Raw genomic sequence first — 20,495 nt, 5'->3', positions numbered from 1 at the left:
TCGAACTGGATATAAAAGCTGTATTTTCAATCATATAGTTTTCTTCAGGTCAAATAAATAAATAACAATAATGAAGCTTTCTTCAGGTCAGAGAATATTGGTCCAGAGAAAATTAGTCCAGAGAAATTCTGGACTCCCAAAGAATTTCTCTGGGTTTAACCCAGAGAAAAGTTTGACCAATTTTCAAATCAGAAAAAATTGATAAATTCTGGACTTTCCAAGCCAGAGAAAATTGACTTCACCAATATTGAGTGTCTTCAGCATCTCACACAGCCAATGAAGCAATAAGGTCTGCATTGGAAAAGCTCAATCCAGCATTACACTTGGTGAATTCCCCTGTTTTGGTGTCAAAGGAGACATCAGTCCCCAGTGCAACAACATTGCTCCCCAATACACCTGAGAAGTTGACGATGGGGTTCGCTGTCAACCCAATTCTTGTGCTTATCCCCGCATAGTCATGCAAGTATTGAACTTCCAACTGAAACAAACCACTAAAAGATTAGTGATTATACAGCAATACCTCAAAATATGTGAGGAAAATTAAATGCAGCAACTAACTGATGGATTTCATCAGAAGCCTAAATTCCTCCAACACATTGCATGAAAAAAGATAGGTAATTGATCCCACCACTCCGACGAACAACAGAACGAGAAGAAGAAACGACCGGCGTTGTCTTTGTGGTTGATTTGAAGGCCAATTTCTCTCACAGCTTCGAGGTGACGATCTCCGACCACTGTCGAAGCTTCTTCAGAGCATTGATCCCCTGATCCCATCACATCTCCTCCTCCTCCGTCGTCCTCATTCTCTGCCACCACTGCACTCCCACCGCCGCTGATCTGTTCTAATTGATCGGTGTTTTAGATCGGAAAGAGAGAGAGAGAGAGAGAGAGAGAGAGAGAGAGAGAGAGAGAGAGAGAGAATGCCTTCGCACGCGGATCTGGATCGGCAGATCGAGCACTTGATGGAGTTCAAGCCTCTAACAGAAGCTGAGGTCAAGACGCTTTGCGAGCAAGCTAGGGCTATTCTGGTTGAGCAATGGAATGGTTCAGATGATGAAGATTGTATAAAGGATTGAAATTTTTTTGATATATGTTTAGGGACCTTAGACATCAAAAAATAAGTTTGTGGATCTCTTCCATTACGAAAAGTGGGAGAGGGACCCTAGACCAATTTTTTCTTTAAAAAAAGAAATAAAATAATTTTTTTTTAATTTTTTCTTTTACAATACAATCTTGGAAAAAAATTTCTTTTAAAATAATTTTAAAAATTTTTAGAACTCATAACCAAATGCATAACTCAAAACTACTCAAAACTCAATTCAAAAATTATTTTTTCAAAACTCATAACCAAATACATAATTCAAAACTCTTTTCAAAACTCAAAACTAAACTTTTTTCAAGAGTCTATTTTAAAAGAAAAAATTTTAAAAAAAAATTATTTTATTTTTTAAAATTATTTTTAGAATCATGATTTGAGTGTGGAGTCTTATTTTGAGTTATGAGTCTTGATTTGGGGTTTGAAAAGAGAAAATTTGTTTGACTATAAGTTTCGAAAAGAGTTTTGAGATGCATTTTAAAATTCTTTAGATTTATTTTTTTAGGGTAAATATTTTACATTTTAAATATTTATTTATTTATTTTAATGTGTACTATATTTCATACATTTATGTGTTGTATTTTTTAAAATATTATTTAAATATTAAAACAAATTAAAAAATTATTTTTTATTTTAAATATTTTTTTATTTTTATTTTAATTATTTTATTTTATTTTATAAATATATTTTTAAAAAGGGAGATTTACCAATAAATCCTAAAATTTAAACTTATGAACCAGTTGGTCCCATTTTTATTCTACTAAACCGTTTAGTCCCATTCAATTGTGAGGGACGTAATTACCCTCATTTAATCGTTATTGATGCGGCTGTTAGGGGAAAATTGGGTGTGGTGTGTGTGTCTCACGTGCGTAATTAGTGAATGGATGTGTGGTGTGTTGCATGTGATACATTGTGAGGGTGTCACAGAATGGCAAAGCGCTGTAAGGGGTTTTTGTTTTGGGCTGGGTTGGTGTGTTTGGGGGTTAACACAAGGCCCACACCCAAATAGTTTACTAAGGGTTTTTGTAGAAGACTGATGTGATTTTTGGTTGCCACGTATTCCACATATTGAAAACCCATACCCTTTAAAACACAAGCACCACACAGACACATCACCACACAGGCAGACACACACTCAAGACCGAGATGCATAGACATTGATAGATTTGGACACACACCCAAGGGACCGTTGACACACACACGGTTGAGGGAGAGAGAGGATTACACCCAACAGACCAGACACACATACACGGTTTAGAGAGAGAGAGAGCATCACACACCATACACAGACACATACATGCATCCATACTTGAGCGCTCAAGGGAGATGGACAGGGACGACACACGGGGGTCCTCTCTCTCTTTCTAACATGGTGACAAGAACTAGCAGAGAACGAAATGGGTGAGGAAGTTGGACCATACACATGCACATCACCACACTGGCAGACACACACACATTCACAACACACACTCAAGACCGACACATTGATAGATTTGGACACACACCCAAGGGATATTGACACACACACGGTTGAGGGAGGGAGAGGATTACACCCAACAGACCAGACACACATACACGGTTTAGAGAGAGAGAGCATCACACACCATACACAGACACATACATGCATCCATACTTGAGCGCTCGAGGGAGATGGACAGGGACGACACACGGGGGACCTCTCTCCCTTTCTAACATGGTGACAAGAACTTGCAGAGAACGAAATGGGTGAGGAAGTTGGACGAGATACAACAGAAAACCCTAAGATGAAAAGGCTGAAACATGTACCATTGAAATATCAACTGTGATACCCACAAAATTGAAAGAATCACGTGATCCCGCAACAGAATATGGAAACATAACAATAAAGGGTGAAACCGTCCACACAGTGACACCACATATGGAAAATAGGATCAGACAGAAACAAACCTCTCCACTAATAGGACTTACCCGAACAAAAGAATGAAGTTAGGACTAATTGGTTTAACAGTTTGTGAAATGTGATTTATTGGTAAATATTCCTTTTAAAAATTTAACCTTTTTGTTATTTGTTTGGTTACGATTTGAGTATAGAGTTTTGAAAGTAGTGTGAATTTTCGAGTCATGTATTTGGTGATGAGGTTTGAAAATAATTTTTGAATTGAGTTTTGATTTATGTGTTTGGTTACAACTTGAGTGTGGAGTTATGTTTTAAGTTTAAAATATTAAAATTAAAAAATCAAAATATTTACAAAATAAAATAAATATTTAAATAAAAATTATATATTTAAAATTAAAAAATAAAATTTTCTTAAACACTTTTTAATATTTAAAAAAAATAAATTAAAAAAAGGTCATTTTGTGGGTCAAGGAATAAGGTCAATAGAGGAATAAGGACAAAGGTAGTGTCGTCTTTTTGTGCTCAAAAGGAAGGGTAATAAGGTCATTTATTCCATGCAAGTAACACCGTTTGTTTCAATTTGACAGAATTAGAGAATTTGGAGAATGTCAGGTAAAGTAGAGAAAATTGCTGTAATTATTGAAACTATAAGGGAGGTCCTTCTATTTATCAGAAACCTCAGGGGAGGTCAGTGTAATTTGTCCCCAAAAAAATTGAATGATAGTCAAAAAAATTGAATAAATAGAAAATAATTTAAATAAATATATATAAATTTGAACAGATAGTCAAACAATTAATAGATAAATTAAGGGGTAAAATTGAAAGCAAAATGTCCTTCAAAATAAACAAAAAGAACTTTTTACAAAAGGTGGATTTCTCGCTAATAAAAAATATCTACTGAACTTAATGTTTTTTGTCTTCTTTAGGTTGGATTTTTTAACAATTTACTCTATAAAATATTACAAATTTATTTCATCAAATAATATAGATATAGATTATTGATGAAAAAGAAATTGTATCACTATAGGTTAAGTATATCCGAACTAGATTATCACCTATTAGCCTACCAATCATTTACATTATAATTCATCTCTATAATCTAATAAAAACATTAGGAAATTAAATATTGAAATATCAATTAAAAAATTAATATATATTAACTAACAATTAATGTAAAAAATTGAGTAGCTAATAAATATTAACTCAAACAATTAATGTTACTGAATGACAAATGCGATATAAAAATTAGTTTATTTTGGGAAAGTTTCTTCTTGCACAATTATAATTGCCACTTAAAAATTAGACTTGACAGTTAACTTAAAGAGTTGAGTTGATAAATGATGAGAGTTTGTGAGAGAGATTTGTTTGTGAGAAAATAACATGGGGAGACGGGTGTATTTAGAGTAATTTGGAAGGGGTTAGAAAAAAGGTATGGATTCTTTTAAGTTGTTATCTCAATTTGAGAAAGCATTTGGGTTTGGTAGGCCAATTTTTTGATCAATTTCGGTGATTCGAATTGTTTGCTTTTTAGGACTTGCTAGGTAAAATATCCATGCGAAAAATCAAGATTATTGGATATCGATAACTATATGTTTGACACATTTGTTTTAAAAAAATTAATGACAAATATAATTTCAAAAATAGCCATCCTTTTTTATAATACAAATTTGATTCAAATATATAGCTGTCAGCGGGTCGAGCCAAGCCAAATGAGCGAAGCTCTCGGGCCTGACCAAAAAACACATGACCCAGTCCCAGTCTTGGGGGTTCGGGCCTAACTTGGTCGGACCGCAGAAGGGTTTCGGGCTGACAAACTATTTTTACACCCCTACTTGACACATTAATTCTTATTAATGTAACAGCGATACATCGCATAGTATATATAAAATCTAGTAAACAAAATGATTATTAGAGCACTATTATTTAGTTTTAGAATCATGATTTGAGTGTGGAGTTGTATTTTGAGTTATGAGTTTTGAGTTGGGTTTTGAAAAGGGAAAATTTGTTTGGTTATGAGTTTTGAAAAAAAATTTGAGTTGTATTTTAAGTTTTGAGTTTTTGAATTGTGTTATATTTTGAAGTTTTTTAGATTTATTTTTTGAAATATTTAAATATTTAAAATTTTTCTTAAATTTATTTTTTTAAGGATAAATATATGTTTTTTAAATGTGCGTTGTATTTACTATATGTGTGCGCTATATTTTTTTTAAATATTTAAAAATTTAAAATGACTTGTTTTTTATTTTAAATATATAATTTTTATTTTTATTTTTCATTTTAGATTTTTTATTTTATTTTTAAATATATTTTTTTAATTTTTTAAATATTTGATTTTTTTTATAAATTTAAAAAAATTTTGAATCATCCATATATAGCTAAATCATAACAAATTATTTGGCAATTACTTAAAAAAAAAAAAAAGCGCTTTTTTCATAAGTCCTCTTTCTAAGAGTTTTATTCCATTCAACCCATATTCTTTTTGACTATTCCATTAGATCCTATTTCAGATAAGAAGACCAAAACACGCCCAATCTCTCATGTCCTCAGGCCCGACCCTGAGATTTTCGAGGCCCAAAGCCAATAATCAACTAATAAATTTTTGGGGGCCCTTTACATTTTTTTTTTCATTGAATGAAAACAAAATGAAAATAGAAGACAAAAAAATTGTGTCAAAATCACAAAAAATATTTAGTATTACATTACAACAATTAATAAGTGTCGTTTAATCCTCGCTCTTCTTGCATTTTTAGAAGTAAATAAATCAATCATACTTGCATAATCTAATTTTTTTGCAAAATCATTTTCAATGGATAACAATGTTAATATTTTAAATGGTCCTTTCAATTTTTTAATGGGTCAATTTATTTTAAGTTAGTTTGGGTCTTACTTAAATTTTTTTAAGATTTAAAATATACCTAATATATTACAATAAACTATAATATACCTTAAGATTTAAAATATACCTTAACTCCGCCGGGGTTGTTAACAACTCCGCCGGTCCCAAGCCCGGGTTAAGGAGGAGGGTTGTGTGTTAGGTAACCGACAGCCAACACGTAAAAAAGCCGCTCGGATCCCTTATGAAAATGAATCCTACTTTGAATCGTTTAAATGCTAGGTCGTTCGCCTCAAGTGACGCGTTGCGCCTGCCTCCGGGTGTTTCGAAAAGTGAGCAAGGGGCGCCGCATTGACGCCTGGGTGCGGTGAAAAATGAGCAAAGGTTTCTGCGCTTTTCTGGACGAGCGCAGGTAAAGAAGCTAGTCCAAGACTATAGATTTAGGGTAGCCACTTGGAACATAGGAACTTTAACTGGTAAGACGATGGAATTGGTAGATGTTATGATTAGGAGGAGAGTTAGTATAGCTTGCATACAAGAAACTAAGTGGACGGGAGAGAAAGCTAGGGAAATTGAGGATACCGGTTTTAAACTATATTATAGTGGTAAGGATAGATGCAGGAATGGGGTAGGAATCATAATTGCCAAGGGTCTTGTAGAAAGTGTAGTGGCGGTCACTAGGAAAGGAGATAGGATTATGCTAGTTAAACTAGTTATTGAAGGGAATATAGTGAACATTATTAGCGCATATACCCCCTCAAGTAGGGTTAGATGATCAGACTAAGAGGGATTTTTGGGAGCAAATGGATGAGATCTTACAGGAGATACCCGTAGGAGAGAACCTGGTTATAGGTGGAGATTTTAATGGCCATGTGGGCATAGATAAACTAGGTTATGAAAGGGTGCATGGTGGATACGGTTATGGTGACAGAAATGAGGCTGGAAAGATTATCTTAGATTTTGTGTTGGCTTCTGACCTAGTGGTGGCCAATACTATGTATAAGAAGAGCGAGGAGCATTTGATAACCTTTAAGAGTGGATTAGTTAAGAGTCAAATACTTCTTAGTGAGAAAAGTGGACCGCTTAAAATGCAATGATTGTAAGGTGATTCCTGGAGAGAGTATGGTCTCTCAATATAGGATTTTGGTATTAGATTTATGTTTTAGAGGGCAATACCAAGCTAAGAAGGATGGTGGGCGTCGTAGGACAAGATGGTGGGACCTAAAAGGGGATAAACTAAAAATATTTAAGAATCGAATGGATAAGGAAGGTACTTGGGACTTAGAAGGTGATGCTAACACTATGTGGAACTCGATGGCCAATTGTATGAGGAGAATCTCAAGGGAAGTGCTTGGAGAGTCGAAAGGAACGGGACCCAGCTCTAGGGAAACTTGGTGGTGGAGGGAAGAGGTTCAAGCGGTAGTTAAGGCAAAAAAAGAGTGCTTTAAAAAGTGGTAGAAGGATAGAACTGAGGAAAACCTTAAGAGCTATAGATTGGTTAATAAGGAGGTCAAGAAAGTAGTGAGAGAGACCAAGTTGAAAGTGTATGATGACCTATACACTAGACTAGATAGTAAGGAGGGAGAGAAGAGGGTATACAAAATTGCTAAGATACGGGAGAGGAAAACAAGAGATTTTAATCAAGTAAAGTGCATCAAGAGTGAGGATTCTAAGGTATTGGTGAAGGATGATGAGATTAAGGAAAGATGGAAGAATTATTTTGAAAAACTATTAAATGAGGAGCATGGAGGTACGACAATAAGGGAAGAAATAGCCAGTAATAGGATAAACCAAGACTATAGGTTCTATCGCAGGATTAGGAACTTTGAAGCGGAAATTACACTTAAGAAAATGAAATCAAATAAGGCTTTAGGACCCAATGATATCCCTATTGAAGCTTGGAAGTGTTTGGGTAAAAAGGGAGTTGGTTGGTTGACTAGATTGTTTAGCAAAATTTTTGTTGACTAGGAATATGCCAGATGAGTGGAGGAAGAGTATGTTAGTGCCAATCTATAAGAATAAAGGTGATGTCCAGAATTGTAACAACTATAGAGGAATCAAGCTAATGTGTCATATAATGAAAGTGTGGGAGAGGGTGATGGAACGCCGATTGCGAGATATAACAGAGGTGTCAGAGAATCAATTTGGGTTTATGCCTGGTAGGTCAACAATGGAAGCGATCTATCTTTTGAAGAGAGTAATAGAAAAGTATAAAGAAAAGAAAAGAGACATTCATATGGTGTTTATCGACCTTGAGAAAGCATATGACAGAGTGCCCTAGGATATAATATGGTGGGTGTTAGAGAAGAAAGGGGTGACAAAAGGTTACATTGACGTGATTAGGGACATGTATGAAGGGGTGGTGACCACTATTAGATCGCCAACTGGAGAGACAAATGCATTCCCTATCACTGTAGGGTTACACCAAGGATCTACCTTAAGTCCTTATCTTTTTGCATTAGTTATGGACGAGTTGACGATAAATATTCAGGATGACGTGCCATGGTGCATGCTTTTTGCAGACGATATTGTGCTAGTGGATGAGACTAGAGAAGGAGTTAACACTAAGTTAGAGATTTGGAGAAAAGCTCTTGAATCTAAAGGATTCCGGATAAGTAGAACTAAGACAGAATACATGGAGTGTAAATTTAGTAACAGTAACAATGAAAGCAGAGGAGAAGTGAAGATTGAGAACCAAGAATTGCCTAAGAGTGAACATTTTCGTTATTTAGGGTCGATTATCACAACAGCAAGAGAGATTGATGCAGATGTGGCCCATAGGATTAAGGCGGGATGGTGTAAGTGGAGAAGTGCGTCTGGGGTATTGTGCGATAAACGAATACCCACTAGAGTAAAAGGTAAGTTTTATAGAACGGCTATAAGACCAGCTATGTTGTATGGGACGGAGTGTTGGGCAACCAAGAAACAACATGTAGATAAGATTAGTGTGGCTGAGATGAGGATGCTAAGGTGGATGTGTGGTAAGACTAGACAAGATAGGATTAGGAATGAGTGTATTCGGGAATGGATAGGAGTAGCACCAATAGAAGATAAGTTGGGAGAGAATCGTTTGAGATGGTTTGGCCATATTCAACGGAGACCAATACAGGCAATAGTGAAGAGATGCAATGTTGTAACGGTAGATGGAAGTGTTAGGGGACGGGGTAGGCCTAGATTAACGTTGACTAACGTTTTAAATAGAGATATGAATCTACTTAATTTGACTAATGAAATGGCTTTTGATAGGACTGCGTGGAGAAGAAGGATTCATGTAGCCGACCCCATTTGATGGGACTTAAGGCTTGGTTTGGTTTGGTATATTACAATAAACTATAATAGGAGGGACCCTTTTTTTGGATCTATTTTTAATGGATAACAATGTTAATTTTTTTGAATAGGCTTTTCAATTTTTTAATAGGTCAATTTGTTTTAAGTTAGTTTGAATCTTTTTTAATTTTTTTTTTTAACTTAAAACATACCTAATATATTACATTAAACCATAATAGCAGGAGGCCCATTTTTTGGGTTTATTTTGAGAGGCCCTAGGCCATGGTCTTGTTGGCCCATGCCCAGGGCCGGCACTGCATGTCCCCTATTAATGTTGATATTTAATGTTGATTGTCATTATATTTTGGTAGTTCCCATGCATTAGAATGTTGACTGTCATTGTATTCATATTAAATTCAAATGAATTTTTGTCATTGAGTTGTGAATTACATGATGTGAATATTCACATCATGTAATTAAAATGACTATTCACATCATTATATTCACATTAATTTAAAATGAATTTTTCTCATTGTGTTGTCAATTACATGATGTGAATATTCATACTAAAAATACGAATATAAACGTTCACATCACTACATTAAATGAGAGAGAATGTTCATATGTTGTGAATGTTCACATCACTACATATTGTGAATAAAATGTATTATAAATTAAAAATATAACATGTTGTGAACGTTCACATCATTACATTAAATGAAAGAGAATTTTTTGAAAAGATGATGTGAACGTTCAAATCAGATGAGAAAGAATGTTCACATTATTTTTAATGTGTTGTCAATTAAAAGTAAGAAGGTTCACATATTGTAGACGTTCACATCACTACATTAGATGAGAGAGAATTTTTCGGAAAGGAGTTGTAAACATTTACATCAAATGAGATAGAATGTTCATATTATTTTTAATGTGCTGTTAATTAAAAATATATTCACATAAGATGAGAGAGAATGTTCACATTATTTTTAATGTGTTGTCAATTAAAAATATATTCACATTATATAATAATATAAAATAATAACATCAATGTTATTTAATTTGTATATGAAATTTCTTATGCCTTGGTCTTTTCCTTTCTCTCTTCTGCTTTCAATATTAAATATCAATATTAAATATAAAGGTATACGAGTCTAAGAAAATAGTATAAATCAAGAAAAATGACTTTATGAAATAAAAGTATAAATAGGACAAAGTGGGTTAAAAAAATTCCTTCATGGACTTCTTGGGTTAAAACACTTCTAAATGGGATTTATCAATAAAAATAAATATATATATATATATATATTTTCAAAAAAATAAAAAAATAATTTTCTTCAAAAATAAAATAAACAAAATATTGTTTGAAATTTTGTATTTTTCAAAAAAATATAAACTAAAAAATAATTTTAAAGAACGAAATAATAAAAAAATCATTTTTTTTAAATAAAAAAATAGAGTTTTGAAAAGAATTTGCTTATGAGTTTTGAAAACAAAAATTAATTTATTTTTAAATTATGTGTTTGGTTATGAATTTTAAAAATAATTTCTAAATTGAGTTTTGAATTATATGTTTAATTATGAATTTTAAATTTTTTTTAATTAAAATCACGATTCTAAAACTAAACCAACACTGCCTAACTCTTTGATCTTTCACTTTACACAGTTTTTAAGCATTTCATCCAGCTGTTTTAAATGTCATGAAATTCAGCATATTTTAATTGTCCATCTTGTTTCATGAACTAAAGATAATTTTTAAAAATTGAGAGATAATTGATGTGATACTTTACTTATAACAGTAATATCATTTTGTGCGGCACGAAAAGAAAAATTGCAATGAAATTTAATTGTATTGATTATGCAATTTTGTACATTCAAATATTTGACTTTTTTACTATTTCTCAAAATATGCCTAAGAACCTGAGAGGGTAATTTGTAAACAAATTAGGCCGAGTTAGGAAGAGTCTTATTTGGGAGTTGGGCCGCGTAATGGGCCGAAATAAGGACTGGTGTAGCTCGGTCTTAGGCCAAGAAGACATCTCATATTTCTAGTTTTGGCCGAACTATGGGCCGAGGTAATTATTCATGTAGCACGGTCCTTGACCATCTAAACATCGGGTCGGTCAGAGATGGGCTATTAGTGAACTAACCTAGCTATCCTGGACCGAGGTATCAGTGGAGGGAGAACCGAGCTAAAGAATAGCTCTGCAGGGCGTTATCTCAGAGTCAAGACTGATAGTGGTGCTTAAAGTATCACCGAGCTATGTGAGCACGGTCAGGAATGTATAACAGAGGTAAAGGGTTCAGCCATCTCACTTGGCTTGCAGTGATGAGACTCTTAGTAGGACTCTGCTAAGGAGAGTTAGAGTCCTACTGGGATTGTGCAAACCATCTCACTTGGTTGGTAATGAGTAGGAGTGTGACTCCTAGAAGGACTCTGCTAAGGAGAGTAAAGTCCTACTAGGATTGTGCAAACCATCTCACTTGGTTGGTAGTGACTAGGGTGTGTGATTCCTAGAAGGACTCTTATAAGGAGAGTTGGAAATCCTACTAGGATTGTGCCAAGTAAAATCTATAAAAGCTCACGACCAGACCTATGTACAAGTATCTCAATTCTTACTCTAGAATACACAGAGCTTATTGTCTATTGTCTAGTTGTTGACTTAGGCATCGGAGGGGTTTCCGGCACACACCTGCCGGTTAGCTCACGTTTGTGTTTTCAGGTGGCAAAGAAATGTTGTTTGGAGGAGTGCAAACTTGATCAACAGGATCATACGAGAAGAATTATTTCGTGCTCGTACAATTGGTGCCGTCTGTGGGGATTCCACAAAAAACAAAACCTCTTAATCAAGCTTTCCTCTCTAGTTGGGAGCAATGGTGCACAATGAAGACTTGTCGTAATTTGCTATTGATGGGCAAACCCTGGAGGGGGGTGGGAGGTGCGAAGGTTTACCTTCTATCCCACCTATGGTGAAATTAGATCCCCAGCGAAGGAATCCGCGGAGAGAAGCGAGAGAAAGACAGGGCTCAAGTCCACACCGCTCTCAAAGCCCTAATAGACAGAGGCAGAAAATAGATCATCAGGTTCTCGAAGATCGCGTAAGGGAGCAAGACGAAGTTATAAGAAGAATGGCGGCTGACATAAAGTCTATAAAAACTCATGACCAGACCTATGTATAGGTATCCCAATTCTTACTCTAGAATACACAGAGCTTATTGTCTATTGTTTAGTTGCTGACTTAGGCATCGGAGGGGTTTCCGACACACACCCGCCGGTTAGCTCATGTTTGTGTTTTCAGGTGGCAAAGCAACGTTGTTTGGAGGAGTGCAAACTTGATCAACAGGATCATACGAGAAGAATTATTTCGTGCTCATACAATTGGCGCCGTCTGTGGGAATTTTTGCATAACCAATTTGGAGCATAGTTTTGGCCGAAACCCATCCATGAAGCATCCATAACTCCCTTCCTTCGGAAAATTTGGATGCCCCAATAACCTCACCTTTTTGCCTTCAACATTTAAGTCCTTTGAGTTCGCAATCGTATGGCGAGTTGTTCTTTCTGTGTCTCGCCGGGCAGACTTAACTCGTTTACAGAGAACCAAACGAGCAAGACAATGGGCCGTTTGATTACCCTGCGCTTCGCTTGACTAATCACCCAATTTTCTGTGTCGGTAAGGTTTGATTGAACACAATCAGTCACAGAGCCAACAGTTGAAAAATTCAACTTGTTAGATTTCACCGAATTGACCACTGTGAGGGAGTCCCCTTCTATATGAACATAAACAAATCCCAGATCTTTAACCATTATCAAAACCCGAAGAGCACCCAAAGCCTCCACATGATCTACAACGTTAAAATGCGAGATTTGCTCTGAGCATGAGGCTAGGATATTTCCTTTGAAGTTTCGTACAACAACTCTAATCCCAGCCAGACCATTCTTGCCCACTGCGCCATCAAAGTTAAATAGCACATTGTTGTGATTGAGCCAAATATTCCAAACAACCACACAGAAAAGTCCGAAAGGTTTGGTAATGATTCTGTAACGCCCCTAAAATGTATCAACAAATAATCCCATAATATACACTAAATATGCGGAAAACTAATAAGATTTCAATCTTTCATTAATTATCTGGAAAACAATACAAAAGGTGCCATATGCATTATACATTCATAAATCCTAAATCTTGAATCTATAGCATATACCACAAAGTGATATCTGGAATTAAAAAGGAATACAGATAAGTTCATGCCTTTATAGCTACATATATATTTCCAAGGTGATACTTGGTTAAAGTGGCGGAGCTAGAAAATTAGATTAGAGGGGGCACTTATTAATTATAATTTTTTATTTAAAAAAAAATCATGAGCAACATTAAGATAATAATCATTTTATGAGATAAATTTAAACATAAAAAATTACATATTCATTATTAATAGGAACAAATCAAAATTCTATAATAGTGTGGAATAGCTCGGTGTAAGATGATGATGTAAATTTGCAATTTTAGCACAAAAAATTATAGATCAAAATTCCTAATTTAAAAAAATAAAAACACATCATTTATAGCACAAATTATTATAAAATCTATTTTATTTTTATTTGACAGAAAAATATTAAAGAGATGACATTACTTATAAATGATGTGTTTTGAATAAAAATTATTAAACAGTGTTAGAGTACTATATGACGTTACCTACGTGATGCTCAAAGTATAGAAAATCACAAATCACACTAAGTGGTATGTCAACTATTTGAAAATAATGAGTTCATTATATCTAATCTATAATATTTTTTGCTGCACTATTTATTTAAACTACTACATAAATAATACCACATAGTGTTCCCAAAGTATCAAATAACTACTTGTTGTGAACAATATAATAAATCATTAGTCAAAGAACATGTTAAGAAAAAAAAATAGAATACATTTTATACATGACAATAACACAAATATATATATATATATATATATTTTGCAAAACTGAGGAGGGGCACGTGACCCCCCTCGGCCTATGTTGCCTCAGCCCTTGCTTGGTTACAATGAAAGTGGGTCAAGCCCAATACAAATAAAAGCTCGAGGCTTGAATGGAAATATTTACAATACAAAACGAATAAGCATTCGGCTTCAAGATCCTCCGGAGCTAAGTCTTTGGTGGAAGCATACTATTAGCACCTGAAAGTTGGTTTTCACATAGCCCAGTAGAGTATACCTTAACACCCTATATGATACTTAATAAAGTCATATAGTGAATGCATATACATGCCATTTACCAAAATATTAACCTTTTCTCTTTCAAAATAATGCAATGCCATGATTATAAATCAATTCATAAAACAATACTTTTTAAATTAGAAAACAGGGTAATGGATACACAACACTGGGAATCTCTAGATACATGTCTGCCAGTTGGCTATACAAGTACTATCAAAGCCATTTTACCGGTACTAATCAGAAGAATCAAAACCTAACTACACAAGTTTCTGGACTTTCACTAAGGACACACAGGCAATATAGATAATACCACAACTGCACTCCCTAACTAGATTCACCAAGATATTCACCCATTTTTCTCAAAATGATGCATTTTCAATATATAAATATGAAACAACGTTTAATGCAAGATGTATGAGTAATTGGTTTCAATTAATCTAATTCTCATGCAATTTCTACAACAATTAAAGTTATCCACCGCCGACAATCTAAAACAAATGTCTCTATACAAAGATAAATCTCCAAACAACAAATATAATTTCAAAATCTCAATATAGGAGTCCTAACACATATTCAACTCCACGGCAGCTTGCACAAGATCAAGCCTTTATTTTATTTTATTTTATTTTTCAAAATTATTTGACCGTTGGTAGCAACTTGCCTTTTATTTTTTTTTAAATTTAACTATTGGCAAAGAGAGGGTCGGGTCAGCAGGGTTGGGCTGCTCGCAAGGCCAAAAGTTTTTTAGGCCAGGCTGGGCTTCAAACGGAAGGCCCAAGCATAAGGTCCTGGGCTGGACTCGAGCCTAGACCTAACCTAGCTGGGCCCACCTCGGGCCACGGGCTGCCCACGGGACTCGAGGCATTTTTACATCCCTATATACACACATTAGTCCTATTGCAATTTTTTTTTCTTCTAGTTTTGTCTTGGTTTTCTTCTTCTATCTTTGGATTTATTTTAAAATTTTGGGTGTCTATAACTTGGGCTAAAACTAAAATGACAACTGATTATTCTTTTAAAAGAGAAAAAAAAAAATTATAAAAATCAAATTTTTATGATTTTTAAGATTGTGTATAGTCAACTCTGATCTAAAAAGTAAAGAAATTTGACATGAATTTTTTTTTTAAAGTTAATTAAAGATGAAAATAAGCCATACAACTCCCAAAGGAATGGGTAGGTTGTTCACAAAAAAACTTGACGAATTTAAGAATGTGCTCAAAGTTGATGAATTCAAATGAGCTTTAATGGAGTTGAGCTTGAGTACCTAATTTTTTTTTTTTTTTGTTTTTTGATTTTTTAATTTCAGATGGTGATGAGCTTCAAAATGCATTGAAAACTTGTTTACATAATGAGTGAATCTTAAATGAACTTTTAATAAACTGAACATGAGTTGAACTAGCTTGATTTGGTTATAGTCCTCTTTATAACATGGTCTGATTTAGGTATGTTTTGTGTTGTTACTTGCCATCTTTTATATATTCTTACATTTTGTCCTGATTAGTTTAAGTCTCTAATTGCAGAAACTATTTCTCGTGTATACAATATCCAGAGTCTTGTTTCTCTGCCTACTCAAATGTAAATGGTTTTTTTTTTCTCTTTCTCCTTTGTTTCTTTCTTTATGCACATTTACTTGTTTTCTTAGGGCGATTGCTATTGCGAAGTTAATTATTTGTGCCTGTGGTCAAAATATATTATTTCATCAAAACAAACTTGTGACAAATTGTATTTGGGTCATCTTTTCTTGGAAACCTCTTTTTTACGTTTTGGATAATCTTTACTGTCATAGATTTTTTTTTCTTTTTATCTTTGTTATACAAACCTCTTTTGGAACATTCAAATCAGTTTGATTCGGAGTTTTAAGGCTTCCCTTACGGTTCTAAACCAAACTGTTTGATTCACGGTTTTGAGGCTTCCATTATGGTTTTAAACCAAAGTGAACCAAACATCCAGTGATGTATTTGCTTGTCATTTTTTAATATTTCATTCACGGTTTTAAGGCTTCCATTATGGTTCTAAAACAAAGTGAACCAAACAACCAGTGATATATTTGTTCGTCATTTTTTAATATTTCTGTAGTGAAAACAACATACTAGCAAGATTTGAACACCTGTCTTGGTTGTGGAATTGAGTAATTTAACCAACTCTACTTTGTTACTTCTTGTTAGTTTGTTTTCTATAATAAAATATAGGGCAGAAGTTACTTGACTCCCTTGTGTATGGTCCGGTAGCACTTTACCTTCTTATCTTTTAAAAATAACACTGCATTTGTTACTGTTCATTTGCTTCGAATGCTATTTTGGGGTCATTCTCTTTTGCATGCTTGCCACTATTGTTACCATTTGGATTCATTCTATATACAATTATATCAAAGTTCACAATGATATTACTTAATTCTTATATTACATCTCTCTCTCAACCAATTGTTTGGCAAAGGTTTTTTTTAGCTTTTTGGGTTAAAATTCACAAAATGACAAAATAGACTAAAATAGCCAATCAGACAAAATATCACATCAAACCCATAATCATTTCAATTTTTCTCTCACAAACATCATACCCAACTACAAAAAAAATCCAACTCTCTTCCCAAATACAAAAATTTTAGCCTACTAAAAGAGCCAAAAACTAAGGCTCTGTTTGGTTGTTAATTCAAATCAATTTTCAACACGTGAGCTCGCGCATGACGTTTGGATATGACGTTCAAAAGTTGATTCCGCGTGTTAATTCAAATTACATTTTGAAAATCTGTTTGGCAGCTTGTATCTTCCTTTCAACGTTTCTGCCTTCTTCATCGTCTCTGCAACTTTCATGTGAACCTCATCTACATCAGTCCTTCAGATTCATCACGGGTGGCTTCTCTGTATCAAACATCCGTGCTTTAGATTCATCATGGGTGGGTTTCAAAAGTCAGACTCATTTTATAAATAATGAATCCACCCAACCCGCTCTATACTGGTATCATATTTCACAAATCGACTGAGTTACGATTTGTGCGTTGCGGAAGATTTTTATTACGGGCAACCAAACAACGACGACTGCGAGGTGAAATTACTCACAAATTTATTTATATATTTTCTTATAGGGAAATTATTTGAGAAATTCATCCTAATTTATTTTTATTTTTTTTTCAGGTCAAATTTATCAAATTTATTGTCGAATCCGACGAGCAAACAGTGGCACATTCAATTAGTATACACATTCCATCACCGGCGATAACTATTTAACTCCCACTAATCTGGTAAATAAATCCTTCATCCTTTATCTGTTATCTGAAAATGATTTCAGATGAGTCGATAAATGTTTTCATTCTTCATCTTGAACTGTTTCAACTTTTTAGCTCTTCAAGAATAGTCAGTAAACCATTCATCTGTTATGTATAAATGATTTCGGAGAAATTGAAATCAATTCCTAAATGGTTTATGAGAAATTGTAGAGGCGTATTTTCCATTTCAGATCAGTTGTTATTTTAAATTATGAACTGTTTGAACCATTCATCGATCAGAACCTACAGCGGCAGTGCCTGGGACACCCGGCTGGTTGTCCCCGGGTCATCCCGTTGGTCGACCCGCGGGTCTTCCACCCGGTCCTCCCACCTCTTCCGGTTTTGTCTTCCCGTTTTCCATTTCTTCCTTAATGGTTTGAACCTACCGGTCCTCCCCTCAACTGTTTGAACCTACCGGGATTTTTACTGCTTTTTTTTCCTTAATTTTTCTTTTACTGATTTGTTTCCTACTATTTAAACACAATGTTAACTGATTTTTTTTTATTATTTGTGGTTATATTTCTGCTATCTGAATGTTTTTTTTTGGTGATTATATTTCTGCTATTTAAATTCAATTAATCTGCTATGTACTTTTTTCTTCGAAATAAAATCATCTGTTCTTTTTCCTTTATCCGTGTTCTCCTTCAAACCAGTTTAAATATAATTTGTATGTTTATAGATGGATGGAAATAATTCCGATGACAATGAGAACACCAAAATGTGGACGCCCAGAATTGAAACGAAATTAATAAATATGTTGAGAGATGAGGTTAGAAACAATCAAACAACGGGCCGTACTACTTCGTGGACAATTAGGCATTGGAATCATTATGCAAATCAGTTGCACAACATATATGGATTTCGGTATACAGGTGTCAAGGTGCGCCAAAAAATATCAGCGATTGAAAGCTGATTACCAGACATTTAAGCGACTCCAGGCACAGACTGGTCTGGGATGGGATCCTATTATAGGCACTGTTGTTGCATCCGATGAATTTTGGGATAAGGTTTTCCATTAATCTGTACTATTTTCTAATTTTATTTTAAACATTTCATGATATATACAGTGCTTAATTCTTGTTTTGTACTTGTTGTAGGCTAGCAAAAATGTGAAGAAGTTTAGGACAAAAGGGTTTGAATATTTTCAAGAAATGGCTGAAATTGTTGAAAATTGTTATGCCACAGGGGCCCTGTCTTGTGCATCCACACAAGGACCCCTTGACTCAGAAGAAGAAGATGGCATGTTAAATAAAATTTGGAACGCTGATGCTGGTGGAAGTAATGCTGGTGGGAGTAATGCTGCTGAGGCCCTTCCTGCTGACTTATTCAGGGATGAGTATATGGATCCAACAAAGGGCAAAAGTCACAAGAGGGGCCCTGCAACCAGCCAGACTGACAGTGGTCGTTCCAAAAAGTCTCGATCAAGTGGGTTTGATGATGTGTGCGCAGCTTTCACATCCTATGTTCAAGCCAAAACAGGACATTCACGTGCACGAGAAAATGAGACTGAGGCTGTAAGTGCATGTGGTGATGATTATTCCCTTGATGCATGCCAAGATGCATTGCTAGAGCTTGGGGACATACCACCGTTGCAGTACGTTAGGGCACTGACACTGTTCAAGGATAAGGAATGGCGAAGGTTTTTTATGCTCACTCCTACCCATTTACGCCTAGCCATGATCCTGGCTTTGCAGTGACTGAGACGTTCTGTTTTGCTTGTGTTAGCAAATATTCTTGGCTGAACTGTTTGATGATTTCATTATTCCTGATTTGGTTTTTATTTTTTTTTTTTCATTCCATCATATCCTCTTTCCTTTTCTATGTTCGTATGTTTTTTTTTTTTTTGGAACTTTTAAGTGTTTTCTGTTATATTAAAACTATGTTCTGTTATTATAATATCACCATGTGTTAAATAAATTTTGTTCTCCTCTGAATTTTACTGTTTCACCAATAATGCTAACTGTTACAGCATGAATAACATATTATTTAATTATCCTTTTACTGTGATGTAGACAAAACCATATGGCATCCGACAGAGAAAACAATACAATGGAGCTCTCATCAGAGGAGGATGAGGTTGTTGATGATTTTATGGATTTTTTGATGATTGCTTTAATGCATGACCATATCAAGGCGTCAAGTAGTCGCCGACCGTAGCGAACATGTCCATTAGAGGTAATGATTACATCTTCGGCCTATTAAATGGACATCCAGAAACAATGATGAACATTATGCGAATGGATGCACAAACATTCATTTTATTGAAAGACACTTTACTCCATAATGGCTTTATCGATACTGAACATATGCAAATCAGTGTGGAGGAATCGCTTGGAATTTTTTTATACACTTTTGAACAAAATGATCGCCATCGAATAATGGCAAATAGATTTCAACACTCCACGGAAACAATTTGTCGGCACATAAAAATTGTTATTCGGGCATTGTGCAAGCTTTCATCATCGGTTATCAAACCACGTAACCTAGAGGACACACCGGGAAAAATTTTAAATGACAGGAGGTTTTTTCCCAGGTTCAAGGTACGAACAGTATGACTGTCCTGTAAGTTTCTTCATATCAATAAGGGTTAATAAATATTATTTTTTTAAAAGTATGAAAGTAATATCGAAGTTCGTTTTGCTTTTAATATGAAACAAATATCTATCAATTAGGATTGTGTCGGTGCTATCGATGGCACATTGGTGGATGCATGGGTCCCTGCTTCAAGACAAAATACATTTCGCAGTCGGAAAGCAACGGTATCGCAAAATGTACTCGCAGCTTGCGACTTCGATATGTTGTTCACATTTATTAATTCTGCATGGGAAGGTAGCGCTCACGACAACGCTATTCTGGTCGACTCTATTACACGAGCTGATCTACAGTTCCCACACCCACCCAATGGTGACTGTCCCTGAATAACATACGGTACACTTATTTCCTTGTCTGTTTTTGTA

At 34.7% G+C, this 20,495-nt stretch overlaps 1 protein-coding gene across 1 annotated transcript; it reads right to left on the bottom strand.

The window, feature by feature from the left end:
* Positions 1-265: 265 nt before the first annotated feature.
* Positions 266-12,871, bottom strand: LOC145793455 (mitochondrial outer membrane protein porin of 34 kDa-like). Its single transcript, XM_082876284.1, has 2 exons — positions 12,698-12,871; positions 266-478 (listed from the first exon to the last, which is right to left on the bottom strand). The coding sequence occupies exons 1-2, from the start codon at positions 12,869-12,871 to the stop codon at positions 266-268; spliced, it is 387 nt and encodes a 128-aa protein (XP_082732410.1).
* Positions 12,872-20,495: the final 7,624 nt, after the last annotated feature.

The sequence above is a fragment of the Camellia sinensis genome, chromosome 6 (genome assembly GCF_055761805.1).
Source record: "Camellia sinensis isolate YWXY chromosome 6, ASM5576180v1, whole genome shotgun sequence".
Lineage (NCBI taxonomy): Eukaryota > Viridiplantae > Streptophyta > Magnoliopsida > Ericales > Theaceae > Camellia > Camellia sinensis.
This window is presented reverse-complemented; position numbering and strand designations above follow the sequence as displayed.

Bases quoted from the DNA above. Each gene is read 5' to 3' on its own strand.
- LOC145793455 (XM_082876284.1), bottom strand. From the start codon at position 12,871: ATGGTTAAAGATCTGGGATTTGTTTATGTTCATATAGAAGGGGACTCC. The intron at 479-12,697 runs GTAATCAAACGG...GGTTTGTTTCAG, and splicing joins TTAGTCAAGCGAAGCGCAGG to TTGGAAGTTCAATACTTGCA.